The sequence below is a fragment of the Megascapheus bottae genome, chromosome 24, assembly GCF_031878675.1.
Source record: "Megascapheus bottae isolate mThoBot1 chromosome 24, mThoBot2.hap1, whole genome shotgun sequence".
Lineage (NCBI taxonomy): Eukaryota > Metazoa > Chordata > Mammalia > Rodentia > Geomyidae > Megascapheus > Megascapheus bottae.
In genome coordinates this window covers 11,333,686-11,347,607 of record NC_143532.1, presented here as the reverse complement: position 1 = coordinate 11,347,607, position 13,922 = coordinate 11,333,686, and the positions used below count along the sequence as shown (strand labels likewise).

At 45.5% G+C, this 13,922-nt stretch overlaps 3 protein-coding genes across 6 annotated transcripts in view; 1 reads left to right on the top strand and 2 right to left on the bottom strand.

The window, feature by feature from the left end:
• Positions 1-1,240: 1,240 nt before the first annotated feature.
• Positions 1,241-3,243, bottom strand: Derpc (DERPC proline and glycine rich nuclear protein). The gene has a single exon (XM_090357369.1). The coding sequence runs from the start codon at positions 3,241-3,243 to the stop codon at positions 1,624-1,626; it is 1,620 nt and encodes a 539-aa protein (XP_090213495.1). The 3' UTR covers positions 1,241-1,623.
• On the bottom strand, positions 3,240-13,899 carry Chtf8 (chromosome transmission fidelity factor 8). 4 transcript variants are annotated; one of them, XM_090357375.1, is made up of 5 exons: positions 13,801-13,891; positions 9,867-9,942; positions 4,220-4,277; positions 3,860-3,977; positions 3,240-3,464 (listed from the first exon to the last, which is right to left on the bottom strand). In XM_090357375.1, exons 3-5 carry the CDS (start codon positions 4,240-4,242, stop codon positions 3,240-3,242), a joined length of 366 nt encoding a protein of 121 aa, XP_090213501.1. In that variant the 5' UTR covers positions 4,243-4,277; positions 9,867-9,942; positions 13,801-13,891. The 4 variants fall into 4 exon arrangements, with proteins under 4 accessions (XP_090213501.1, XP_090213503.1, XP_090213502.1 ...); XM_090357377.1 differs by lacking the exon at positions 13,801-13,891 and adding an exon at positions 13,423-13,450; XM_090357376.1 differs by lacking the exon at positions 9,867-9,942 and having other exon boundaries at positions 13,801-13,899.
• Positions 5,641-13,922, top strand: part of Utp4 (UTP4 small subunit processome component) — a 37,246-nt gene continuing 28,964 nt past the window's right edge. Inside the window, exon 1 of the mRNA XM_090357367.1 lies at positions 5,641-5,657. The gene's annotated coding sequence lies outside the window, so the exon portion shown is untranslated. The remainder of the gene's footprint in view (positions 5,658-13,922) is intronic.

Sequence of the window (13,922 nt, the reverse complement as noted above, 5' to 3'; positions counted from 1 at the left end):
TGTCCACTGACAAGGTTATGAAACCTGCTTCCCACCTTTTAGCCACATTAGGAAGAACCTTCAGCACATGAGCCTTTGGGGAATATTAGACACCAATCCTAACAGCTGGTATCTCTAAGCTACTCCTTTTTTTTTTTTTTTCTTTGTGGGTCAGGTCATGGTACTTGAACTCCACCAGAGCTGTCCCTGAGCTCTTCAGCCCCGGCCACCACCCTACCCTTGGGGTTGGGCACTGACCCTGAGCTTCTCAACTCAAGGCTACCGCCCTACCCTAGAACCAAGCCCCACTTCCCGTTTTCTGGAGGTTAATTGGAGATGAGTCTCAGGTCCTTTTGTGTCTGGGCTGGGTTTCAAAGAGTGGAGACAGAAATTTAATGAATGGATTTCAACAATAGGATTAAGGGGCCAGGAATATGGCTTTTTGCCTAACATGCAAGAAGCCCTGGGTACCACACACACAAAGCCACAAGTGGCACTGTGGCTCAAGTGGTAGAGTGCTAGCCTTGAGCAAAATGTGTCCAAGGACAGTGCCCAGGCCCTGAGTGCAAGCCCCAGGATTGGCAAAAAAATAAAATATAAGTTGCTACAGCTGCTCTGACCCACAATGGCTTAACTTTTACTATGGAGGTGGGAGTAGAGTTGGTAGTGCAGTAACTGGCAAATGAATGACCCAAGGCTAAAAAAAAAAGCTTGCTCCTTCCTCTGTGCAAATGCAAACATTTGAGCTGACAGGTAATTCAGGTCTGTGGCCAAATGGAAATTAAGAAAAGCAAGAGGGTAAATTTCCCCTCCTATAAAAGTTCACAAAACAGGGACAGCAGCAGCCCTCACATCCCATTTATTAAAGAAACAGTAAGAAAAGATACAATGCAGGAAAAACACCAACCCATCCTTCACATCAGGCTGAACAAAGCACAGTGATTTCGCCCCTTCATCCCTCCCCCCTCCCCATCCCCACTAGTTTCGATTTTGAGGTTCTTTGATTGGGAGTACCAGTGGAAAGGGAGCTGGATAAGCAGAGGAGCCTTAAGTCTGGCCTCTCTACATCTCAGGAGAAAGGGGCCGCTGGCTGAGTCAGTGAAGCCGAAGTTTATTTGGTGGGTCTGTGAAGTGGTTGTTCACCTTGCCATTCCGTATTCAAGTCCCCAGGGAGACATCTGGCAGTAGAAGATGACCAGGTCCAAGCTGCCCAGATCAGAGTTACTAAAGCACGGTCTCTACGCACCACCTCTAGAGCAGTAAGCGGATTCTTCAGTGGGGAGTAGAGAATTACACACGAATTGGGATCTACAGGCCAATGTATCCCTGAGGAAAAGTCCACAAGAACAACTTAAGAAGCTAGTAAGAAACAAGGGGCAGAAAGCTGTGGCACAAAAGTACTGCAGGCTTCTGGAAGGCTGCAAATCCTTTCTCTTGAGGCCGGGGTCATCCCCACCTGCCATAGTCCATGTCCACAGATAACACTTCACTTTCAGCCAAGAAAAAAAGCAGAGAAAAAAAAAAAGGTGGCTCATTTGAACTTGAGCCCCAGCTATGTTCTTCAGACAGTAGCTCCGTATCTACTTTTACGGCCAAGAACCACAGTGCATGGGAAACAAGGTGGCCCTTGTGGGAAAGTGGTGTTTAAGGGGGTAACATTCCATTTGGGTACATTGTAGCCATTGGACCCCCTGATCTGGGGAAAGCAGTTGGGTTTGTGCCAGGTAGGCCCCCCATTCTAGGAAATGGAACCAAACTCTTGCCTGCAGGGCCATTCATCCTTGGAAAGGAAGCTGGGTTCAGACCCAGGGTTCCAGTTGGCCTTGCAAAAGGAGCTGTGTTGATACCTACAGGGCCTGCTGGAGAAGAGCCTAGGTGCCCAGCTGACCTAGGGAAAGCAACCTGGCCAGGACCTAATGGGCCAGTAGACCTCGGGAAGGTAGCCGGACTTGGACCCTGTAGGCCAGTGGCCCTTGGAAAGTTGGCTGTATTGGGGCCCAGTGGCCCAGAAGCTCTTGGGAAAATTGCTGGGCTTGAACCTTGGAGGCCAGCAGATCTTGGGAAGTTACCTGGGTTTGAAGCAATTGTGCCAGAAGACTGAGAGAAGGCAGCAGGGTTCAATCCCCCTGAACCTGTCCCCCGTGGAAAAGCATTGGCATTTACCCCGATGGGACCACCTGGCCTTGAGAAATGAGTGGAATTAGGGCCCATGGGACCAGAAGCCCTTGACATGGGAGATGGATTTGGCCCTGGTAGGCCAATCCCGCGAGAATTAGGACCAGTGTTTGGGCCTATGGGACCAGGTATTCTTGTCATGGAGGATGGGTTTGTACCCATGTTTCCAGAAGCCTGTGAGAAAGCAGCTGAATTTGTTCCCAAAAGGCCTGCTGCTCTCAGAATGGGGGCAAGATCTAGGCCTTGAGGGCCAGCCATTCTTAAGTTAAGATTAGAGCCCGTACCCAAGAGGCCACCAGCTCTGTTGTCTAAATTTGGGCCAGGGCCCAGGCCACTGGCCCTGGGGTTGGGCCCAAGACCTGGACCCAAGCCACTTGCTCGTGGGTTTGGCCCAAGGCCTGGGCCTGGAAACATACCTGACCTAGGTGCAGGGCTTGAGCCTAAAAAGCCTGATCTCAGATTGGTATTTGGTCCAGGGCCCAGGCCAACTGGCCTCGGATTGGGAGGACCATTCCCAGAAGACAAGATTCCCGCTCTCAGGTTGGATCCTGGTCCAGATCCAGGGCCCATAGGGCCACATCTGGGATCAGGGCTGACACCCAGGAGACCACCTGCCCTTGGATTAGACATAGGACCTGGACCTGGGAGACCTCCTAACCTAGGGTTAGACATAGACCCTGGACCTGGAAAAGCCCCTGTTCTAGGGTTTAGGGCTGGACCTGGCCCAGAGCCCAAGAGCCCACCTGGCCTTGGGAAAGAAACTGTGCCTGTGCCAGTAGGATTCATCCCTCTTGGAAAAGAAGACATGCTTGGGTCACGAGCACCAGCAGGAAAAGGTGCTGGATTTGAAGCCAAGGACCCTGATGAGGCCGGAAAAGGAGATGGGTTCCTTGGAAATGGGGCCATATTCCCGCCAAGAGAACCGGCTGCCATAAGGAAGGGATCTGAGTTCACACCCAGTGGGTGGCCCGTATTCAGAGCAGGACCCCCCTGTGGTCCCAGGGATCCGTCAAACCGTCCTCGAGGTGGCAGTGGAGTACGAGTCCAAGGAGTTGGCCGCTCCCTAGGGAAAATCCGGGGTTCTTTCATACTTTCTTGGGGACGTTGGTGATAATAGGCTTAGGACGAGTTTTGAAAAGGATCTTGTTTTTGATGAGTGCTGTCACCAGGTACTGGGTTCCAGTCTCACAACGAGGTTCACTACAGTCTTGCTCCCCAGTAGTTTGTTTGACAAGGACCGCAAAAGGCTTCTCCAGGTGGATGATTTTCCCATACAGGATATGGTGCCCCACGATCAGCACAGGGACTCCCTTGGGCAAAACAAGAAGATGCCTGAGGTTCCACTCAAGTGCCTTTTAATGCCACTCACAGCAGGCAATGCTGGCACCTTCACTCTCTGGTCTGGCTATATACCATTGTTAAGCGTCACATCTGACAACTCACCCTTTTACTATTGTTTGTTTTTTTCTTTCTTAGCCCCATGTCAGAGAATTTACACTTCCAAAAATGTGACCTTTCCAGATTCCCCAAAGCTAACCTTCCCTGCTTCTGTAAAGGTTGAGGGAGAGCAAGCAGATAGCTCTGCAGATTAGCTAGACCTTAAATAACAAACCTGAGGACAGTCCTCACTATGGGTCCTGGGAGTACCACCTTGGTGTAGCTTGCTTTCCTGAGGCATTAGGCAGGAAAAGAAAAGCCCCCTCACCTCAGTGGTGTAATGTAGGTCTCCCAGGAGGTTTCCAGCTAATCCAGTGCTGTAGCGAGCCTCGATCTCCCCCTGTAGCTCCATCAGCACCCATTCTGCCAGGCCTCCAGCCCCCGCACTGCAAGCAAAGGGCTGGCGGTTACAATATTTTTGAGGGGTGAAGGATGAGTAGTGTCCTACACCACCTTTAAAGGCCCAAAGTTACCCTTTTATTGAGCATAAGCTCTTGGGAAAAATGAGCAGTGCTAAGCAGACTTTAAAATGCAAATACTTATGCAGCTGAGGACCCTGATTTTCCTAGAAAAATGTAAAACCTAATTGTCCTAATTCAAGCTAAATAAAAATCTCAAAATTACTCACCTGGAAATAACAATCTGCACCATGAGCTTTCCTTCTTTAAAAAGCAACTGAGAATAAACTACAAAGAAAAAAAAAAAGGAAAAAATATTTAAAGTTTCCAGTAAGTCAAGAACAAAGCAACAGTGACTATCACTTGTGTGGTAGACACTTCTGTAAACACTTAAGCATGCTACTCAGTTCCTCTTCAAAGTGCCATAACTAAATTTTCTTTTCTTTTCTTTTTTTTGGGGGGGGGGGGCAGTCCTGGGCTTGAGTTCAGGGCCTGAGCACTGTCCTTGAACTTTCTCAAGGCTAGAGCTCTACCACTTGAGCCTCAGCACCATTTCTGGCTTTTTTCTATGTATATGGTACCGAGGAACCAAACTCGGGTCTTCGTACATGCTAGCAAGTACTCTACCACTAGGCCAAACTCCCAGCCCCTTAAGTTTTCTTTTTAAACTGATTCTGCACATACTGGATGCAGTTCAATGATGAGATATATTTGCTAAGTCAACGAGATAGAAACTAGGGCATATACTTCAGGGATCACTCTTGATCACTAAGCTAACATATCTTTCTCAAGGTTTTTCTGTTTTGTACTCTGCTTATTTTCAAAGCCTAAAGTATTGTCAAATGTGATTTTCTTTGATGTTTCGTGTCTACCACTTGATTATCTTGTTTTTAGGTTCAAAAGGCCTTTAGTTAAAAATAAAGCCAAGAGAACTGAAAAGTTCTGACAACTATAGTGAAGTGGTAAAGCTGACTTCTGATGCTGACTCAATAAATGCTCCCACCCAATGAACATGACTTTTATTTTGTACAACAGCACCACCTGGTGGTAAATTTGCACGACTCTTAAAAAGCTTTAGAGATTTTTTGCCTGAAGACAAGTGGCTTCAGACAAGTGTATTCTGAAGGGAATGAGGAGGCAGGGGACTAAAACTACAGGTTCTGGCTAAGTCTTTAAACTGTATGCATAGGTCTGGGGGAACGCTATTAACTATATTGTAAAAAGTTAACAGGTTTTATAACTATATTCAAATTTTGTCCCTAACAACACCTAATTAAGATTTTTTTTTTTGGTTGGTCATGGGACTTAACTCTGGGCTTGAGCTCTTCAGTTCAAGGTTATCATGCTACCACTTGAGTCACAACGCCACTTCCAGTTTTCTGGTGATTAACTGGAGGTAAGTCTCATGCTTTTTAGTGTCCGGGCTGGCTTTGAACCTGGATCCTCAGATCTCAGCCTCCTTAGTAGCTAGGATTACAGGTCTAAGCCACTTAGCCCAGCTCTAATTAAGATTCTTATCAGGTTTTTTCCCCTTCCTTTTCAGGGTCTCTTTCCTCAGGAGCTTGTTATATAGCCCAGGTTGGCCTGGAATTCATGATCCCTTTCTACCTAACAAGTGCTGGACTTAGAAAAGTGCACCACCATGTCTTGCCAAAGTTTTCTTTACTGGTATGTTAACCTTAATTTTGGATCTAGAGGGAAAAACTGTCATAGCATAGAAGAGCTCTCATTATCAGAGTACAATGCACACTGAGATCATGAGGGTGGTCAAAATACCTTGTATTTATTTGTTTTGAATTGTTAATACGGTCTGGATGCTGTACACTTAGGTAGGTGTATTCATTTATCATAAAAATTATACTTATCCTTATTTTGCAGCTGAAGTTAATGAAGCTTACACCAATTACTCATATGCCACACACATGCATGCATACACAGTATACACTAGAACTAAGAGAGGAACTCCCCTCTGTCTTTTTGCCAGTCCAGGGCTTGAGCCCAGGCCTGAGCACTGTCCTTGGGATTGCTCAAGGCTAGAGCTCTACTTTTCTATGTAGGTGGTACAGAGGAAGTGAGCCCAGGTCTTCATATATGCTAGGCAAGCACTCCACCACTAGGCCAAACTTTTGGTCCTTTTTTCTTTCTCTTCTTTTTTTCGATTTTAGGGCTTGAACTCTGGGCTTAGGCACTGTCCCTGAGCTCTTCAGCTCAAGGCCAGTGCTCTACCACTTTGAGCCACTTCTGGTATTCTGGTGGTTAACTGGAGATAAGTCTCCCTGACTTGTGCCCAGGCTGGCTTTGAATTGTGATCCTCCGATCTCAGCCTGCTGAATAGTTGGGATTACAGATGTTTTGTGGCTCACATCTTCTATTCAGACTTTCTACCCAGAGTTGCCTTCTCAAAAGATAAGACCAAGTGCCAGTGAGAATGAAAAGGAATCAAGGCATTTGGCAATAAATATGCACACTCAAGTGCTGCTCAAAATGACAAAAGGGTACTAACATGATTTTAATGTATTTATTTTTTTTCTTGTGGGTCATGGGGCTTGAACTCTGGACCCTGGGCACTAGCCCTGAGCTCTTCAGCTCAAGGATATATCACCCTACCCCTTGAGTCACAGCCCACTTCCGGTTTTCAAGTGGTTAACTGAAGAGTCTCGCATTTCTTAGTGTCCCGGCTGGCTCTGAACCGCAATCCTCAGATCTCAGCCTCCTGAGTAGCTAGGATTACAGGTGTGGGCCACCACAACCAGCCTAACATGAGCTTTAAATAAACCAGACCTTCTATACCAGCACCTGACAAAGGACAATATACCAAAGAAGGTCTGAATATGACTTAAACAGAACCCAAGACATCTTTAAAATCTGTTTCTTCAAGTTTTTTGTTTAGCCCACCCACGCTGGCCTGAAACTCTACTTCTCCCTGCTCAATTATAGATATGTGATCATCTAAGGTTTCTTGTTGGCAAAAGGTTAACAATTCAAAATGAAAAGGTGTAAGTTCAGGTTCTGCACTATAGATATGAAATACTATTGTGATCACATACAGATCACTTAAATTCTGGAGCTAACATCTAAATTATGACTCACTGAGTTACTATGATGTTGATTTATAATACGCAAAATTATTTTAAAGACTTAAGTTCTAAGCTGGGTGCTGGTAGCTTATATCTGTATGCCTAGAATCTTAGGAGATGAGCTGTGAGAATTACAGTTCTAACCCAGCTTGGGCAGAAAAGTCTGTGAGACCCTTCCTCCAATAAACTACTCGGAAAAAGGCAGAAGTGGTGTTGTGGCTCAAGTGAGAGCATCTGTCTTGAGCACAAGCAGCTCAGTGCCTAGGTCCTGATTTCATCCCCAAGACCAACATACATATAAAACAGACTAAATTCTATTAAGAGCTAATTTTTTTTTTAGAAGATAAGCATTATCTGACTATAATTTGTTAAGTAGATGTTAGATACAAATCAGAGGGCTCAGAAATGCAGATTGAGAAGGGGCTCTTGTAAAGAAGCTTCGATTATTATTTTTGTTATGTAATTTATTTTTGTGCTAGTTCTGGTCAAGGCCTGGACATTGTCCTTGAGGCTCTTATTCCTCCCCCCTCTCCCCCCCCCCCGAATTAACATTCTACCACTTGAGTTAAGAGTGTCACCTGTGGCTTTTTCTGAGTTACTAGTCTTTCAGATTTTCCTGCTCAGGACTGACTTCAAATCTCGATCCTCAGCTCTCAAACCTAAGTAGCTAGGATTTCAGTTGTGAGCCAACAGCAACCAGCTGCAGAGGGGCTTTTTGATGACTGATGACACAGTTTATTTTCCTTGACAAGTGTTACATTATAGCAAAATAAGGTGCTTAAGTTAAGTAATCAGGTATTTACATAGTTTAAGGTGTTATAAGATGCTCAGGCAGAAAAAGATAAAAATCAACATCAATGTTTACATGCTTTGGCCACAGGTTTGGGATAGAAATGTGTGTACTGAGTTAGCGTGGTGGCTCACACCTGTAATCCCAGCTACTCAGGAGGCTGAGATCTGAGGATCAAGGTTCAAAGCCAGCCGGGGCTTGCCCATGATACTCTTATCTCCAACTGCTAGAAAACAGGAAGTGTCCCTGTGGCTCCAGGGGTAGAAAGAGCTCAGGGACAGCACCCAGGCCCAGAGTCCAAGCCCCATGACTGACAAGAGAGAGGGAGAGGGAGAGGGAGAGGGGGAGGGGGAGGGGGAGGGGGAGGGATGTGCAGTTTAAAAGTAGATGCAGAAATATTTTCAATGCATTCTCCACTTTCCGCACAGCTCTTGTTAAAACAGGAATGCAGAACAACAGCCTAAGTACATAGTGGCATCTGTATACCAATCTCTGGGGCTTTAATGAGCACATACATTTATATACTGCTTACTGATCCTAGCAGATATTTAGCCATGCCCTTGAAAATTAATAATTCTGTGCTTCATGGCATTATCATACTGTTGTGGCACCCTTTCAGTAAAAATTTGTCTCTACAGGGATGTTTCCAAGTGAACATACAAATTAAAGGCTCAAGTTACAGGTCTATAAGTTGTGTACAAGAGGGTGCATTTAACAAGAAAGATCAGGAACATCTCTCTGGTGACAAGCAGGATTATCAGTGTGCAGTTACAATGATTCAAGAATGTTCACTGTAATTCATCTGCCCTTAAGGGCAGGCAGACAACAAAAACAAAGTAAAAGAAAAAGATAACGAAGGGGCTGGGAGCATGGCTTAGTGCTAGAGTGCTCGTCTAGCATGCACAAAGCCCTGGGTTCAACTTCACAGTACCTCATACCAGAAAAAGCCAGAAGCGGTGCTGTGGCTCAAGTGGCAGAGCACTAAGCCTCGAGCAAAAAAGTGTCCAAGGACAGACCTTAAGTTCAAGCCCCAGGCCAAAAAAAAAAAAAAAAAAAAAAAAAGTGAAGCAGAAATGTGTGTGTGTGTGTGTGTGTGTGTGTGTGTATATATGTATTTTTTTTTTTTTTTGGTCAGTCATGGGACTTTAGCTCAAAGCTATTGCCTACCGCTTGAGCCACAGTACCACCTCCAGTTTGCTGATGGTTAATTGGAGATGAGTCCCACAGACTTTAGTGCCCAGGCTGGCTTTGAATCTTGATCCTCTGATCTCAGCCTCCTGAGTAGCTAGGATTACAGGCAGGTGCCACCGCATCCAGAAGTGAATATTCTTAATATTCACTTAATAGAGTTTAAAATGCTCTAAAAAACTGCAACTCGTCAAGTGTCAGTTCTGCAAGGTTTGAAATCAAAGCATATCAGGTTTCTGGCTTAGCAATGATTAGCTGTTAAATCTATTCAAATCTATCCTAAAATCTGAGAAACTCCAAAACCTAGGACACTTTGTTAGAGCACTGTGAGTAAAGAATGTTTAACCTGTTACAAATCAAATCCTGCAAATAATAAAAAATGACAAAGGCAGTACAATGAAAGTTGCCTAAGAGCTGAACACGGTGGCTCACAACTATAAGCCTAACTACTGAGGAGGCTGAGATCTGAGGATTGTGGTTCAAAGCCTGCCTGGGCACTAAAGACCTTGAGACTCATCTCCAATTAACCAACAGAAAACGGCAAATGGGCCTGTGGCTCAAGGGGTAGGGTGGTAGCCTTGAGCTGAAGAGCTCAGGGACATCTCCCAGGTCCAGAGTTCAAGTCCCATGGTCCACCAGAAAAAAACAACAAATAAAAAATGGACTATATATCAAATCATAAAAGGAGTTCCCCAAGGAAAGTCTCCTCCAAGGCCAGTTCAATCCCAAATTTGGCTATGCCCAACTAACATGTCTCTGGTTACAAACAATTCTAGGTTGACAATGTAACTGTAGAATGGAAGAGAGATTTCAGTGATGTACCTTTTCAAAAGGACTGTTCAAATTCATTCTATTTCAAAATGGTATCAGTCTCATGGGTCACAACTAGAGTGAAGCCCTGGAAAGATAAAGATGTAGAAAAAATTAAGCTCTTTCCCCTGCAGTAAATTATGCCACCTGTCCTCCAATCTCCTAAGAGGCAGAAAAAGTTTCATCTCAATTTTTTCTGTACTAAAAACTAACAATAGATAATTCTGTATTAGCCAGACAACTATTTCTATAGGGGAAACTTAAAAACAACAAACATGCTTCTCACAACAGATTGAAGTACCACCCCCCTGACTTAAGAAGCAGTCCAGGCAGAGGATTATAAATACAAAAAGGGAGCTCCAGTTCTCAGATAGTTAATGTTTTCCTTTTCACAGATGGGAAAACAGCCTTCAAGAAGTTAAGATTGGTCACACATCATAAGTAGTAGTCATTTGTGGACTTTAATCACCCTAAAATAGTCTCTTCCAGTCTTTCTCTCACCCAGCCCTGTTTCTTACTGAGCTTCTGTATGGGATTCTACTGCATTACAATTAGCCTAGTTCTCTTATCTTACAAAACAGAAAACAAGTAAGTAATCTTGTAACTTGCAACCAAAGTAGCTAGCATCTGAGAGATAGGCAGTTAAAAATAAGCTTGTTTTCATCTTATTCAATACATGGTATTTTTTTTTTTAAAACCTCCAGAAATTAACTTGCTATGTTTGGGATTCAAAACTTTACCCCCAAACTCAGCTCCTTTGAACTAAGAAAAAGCAGCAGAGGATGGGAACTTTCTTTGCCATGGTTTGGTTTAAATTTTTGACAAAACTCAGTTCACATTCTGTGCTTTAGAGGCAATGAGCTTGTTATTAAAAAGGAAAAAAAAAAGAAAGAAAAAGGTGGGGCCAGGAGTTTGGCCTAGGCCTAGTGGTAGAATGCTTGCCTAGCCTGCATGAAGACCTGGGTTCGATTTCTCAGTACCACACACACAGAAAAAGCCGAAGTGGTTCTAGTGGCAGCCCACTAACTTTCAGAAGCCCAAGGACAGTGCTCAGGCCACGAATTCAAGCCCCAGGACTGGCAAAAAAATAAAAATGGAAAAAAGCCGAATCAATGATTCTCATAATGGTAATTTACCAAATATAATGTCACAGAAGTACAAGATATATCTAAGGGCTAATAAAATGAAGGGCTTTGACTCAATGACTTAAGCTAACTACAAATGAGTAAATCTTTTTAGAGCTAAATGTTTTATAAATTTTCATCAGAACATTTCTCATCAGTTTTTTTCTTATGTTGGGACTTGAACACAGGGCTTTATGCCCTACTAGGCATGGGCTCTTTTATCATTTTTTTCTTAAGGGCATCAGGCATTAATTTGCTAATCCTTAATGTAAAAATTATTTTAAAAATTGGAGGGGGGGCGCTAGGTGTTTGGCTTAGTAGTAGAGTGCTTGCCTAGCATGTACAAAGACTGGGATTCGATTCCTCGGTACCACAAACACAGAAAAAGCTGGAAGTGGTGCTGTGGCTCAAGTGGTAGAGCACTAGTCTGAGGAAAGCCCAAGAACAATGCTCAGGCCCTAAGTTCAAGCCCCAGGATTGGCAAAAAAAAAAAAAAAAATGGAGGGGGAGGGAAGTTTGGCCTAGTGTTAAGAGTGCCTGCAGATTATAGAATGAAGAATTCCTCAGTACCACAAGCATAGAAAAGCCGTAAGTGGTATTGTGACTCAACTGGTAGAGCTAACTAGCCTTGAGGAAAGCCCAAGGACAGTGCGCAGATCCTGAGTTCAGGCAAAAAAAAAAGGGGGGGTATTACTTCATCCATTATAAAGTATTAAAAAAGTATAAAAATTGTTCAAAATTTTATGTTCAAAAATTTATTAATTTTAAACATTGAAAACATGACACAAAATACATTTGCAAATTGCCAGGCCGATAGTATTTATTGAGCTCTTGTTTGATCCCAGGGTCTATACTTTGTGGAGGTGAGTCTCACTTATTAGATCAACCTGAGATCTATGCCACCATCTACCTTGACTGTGGGTAATTTAGCCTGTTTTTCTATCAGTAACTTGAGCATAAAAATGCCTGTAAGAATGAAGTATTGAGGTTTCAGCACATGACAAATCCAAGGTATTCTTTAGGGCCAAACCAAAGGAACTGGCATTTTCATAGTATTTGTCTAGTAGCATATCACAATACTAAGTTATGTAATAACTTTTAATAACGGACACAATTGACTAAAACATTCTATAAAAGCAGTAGGCAGATTGAAATTAGGCTAATATAATTGAATAGCAATTCAAGTACTGTAGTCAGGAATCACAAAACTGCCTGAGGGACTAAGCTCTGAGAAGGTTATTTCTCGGAATAGGAGAATATTTCTCCATGTGCCTTTCCACCAAATGAAAAACTGATTTATAACTCAATACAAATTACCTTTATTACAAGTGTTACTGTTATTTTTGTGACTGAAGGGTATACGGTCTTAATTTCCAAGGGGATCTTGTCTCTTGGCAGGCTGATGTTACCAAGTCTAAAATCCTATTTTTTAAATGAGATACTTCCTGTCCTACAAAAAGGGGCTATGGAGAACAGGTAGAAATGAATGCTTCCAAACGTTTCATTAGTGAAGACTGTGTTCAAAACCGTGTTTAGATACTATGCATACACGTGGTATTTTCCCAGCACATTTTACGATCCCCACGTTGGAGGGAATCAATTACTGGTATTTGTAGACAATGAGTAGAAAAGATGGCTTCAGTCGTCTGAGTTACTCCAGTTTTCTCCATCTTCAGCTACTCTGCAGCCCCCTCTCCATCTTTCCTCCTCCTACTGCCAAGGTACCCCATCTCTCCCCAGGCAGCTCCCTTTTCAGTCCTACTGAGATATCCCTCTATGCTGGATTCTCCGCCCTTTTATTCCATCGTCCCCCCCCTGCCCCCCACTCCATCTGGAGCTACAAACATTTCCTATTCCTAGCCCCGCCCACCTTCTGGAACTCAGTCGCTTCCCTCCCCTATCTCCACTTTCCTCTCCCCACCCCCAGAGTTGGTGGAATCTTTTGCAGAGATTAACCTCAACCCCTACCTCCCAGGAAACTATCCCTATCCCACACACCCCCCCCCGTGCCAACACAACCCGCCGCCATTCTTCAACCTTCCTCTCCTCCACATACCCCACCAGAGCAGTCAAGATCATTCACCCCCCCCACTAAGATTCCTCTTAAAACCATCATCCTCAAACCATTCACAATGATCCAAACTCTTCCCGGTCCCCAAGTACTTCATTCCTCCAGGACCCCACCCCACTCACATCCCGCCCCCCAGCCTCTCTCCATTCACGACAGAATCACTCTCTAACCACCTTCCAAACGATCTCTCCCAGTGGTCTCCCCACCCCCACGGTTGCAAATGCACGCCCCCCCCCCCGGAACAAACCTCACCGTCCTAGTACTCCCACCCCTCGCCACCAGATCTCCCTCTTCTCTATTCCCGCTACTTTCTGGGTACCAGTGCCCCTCCGCTCCCTCAAGCCTCCCAAACTAGATCCCTTCCCGCACATACCTCGAGGATCCGGCCCGCGCCGCCCCTTCTGCGTCCTCCGCCCGCGCTCGGCCACCCTTTCCGTTCTTCTCCCGCTCCGCCCCGCTCGCTCCCTCCCTTCCCTCCGCCTTCCGCCTCCACCCCCCCGCCTTTCCCGGTCGTCCCACGGTGGAGGGGGGGCTGCGGGGCCCCCCCACACTCACCTCTACGCGGCTTGGCGCGCCCCTCCCCCGCCCGCCCCTCCCCCGCCCCTCGGCTCGCCATTCTTCTCCTGGAGCCTCGCGCCCCGCCCGGCCCCAGCTTCCTAGCTTCCCCGCTCCCTCGCGCCTTCGCCCGCCCACATTCCGGACTCGAGCCTCGTTCCCCGTAGCCTCCCGTTCCCCCCTCCCGCGGCCTAACCTGCAATGGCGGCTGCCGAGCGCGGCGCCGCGCGGCCAACGGGCGACAACCGAACCTCCCGCCGCCGTCGCCGCCGCCGCGAGCACTGCCTGCGCACTTCCGGCCTCGCACCGCGAGCACTT

Coding starts and splice junctions, on each gene's coding strand:
- Derpc (XM_090357369.1), bottom strand. CDS start 3,243: ATGAAAGAACCCCGGATTTTCCCTAGGGAGCGGCCAACTCCTTGGACT.
- Chtf8 (XM_090357376.1), bottom strand. CDS start 4,242: ATGGTGCAGATTGTTATTTCCAG. Junction 3,978..4,219: donor GTGCAGATTGTTATTTCCAG/GTGAGTAATTTT, acceptor CTTTGCTTGCAG/TGCGGGGGCTGGAGGCCTGG. Junction 3,465..3,859: donor ACCTACATTACACCACTGAG/GTGAGGGGGCTT, acceptor GTTTTGCCCAAG/GGAGTCCCTGTGCTGATCGT.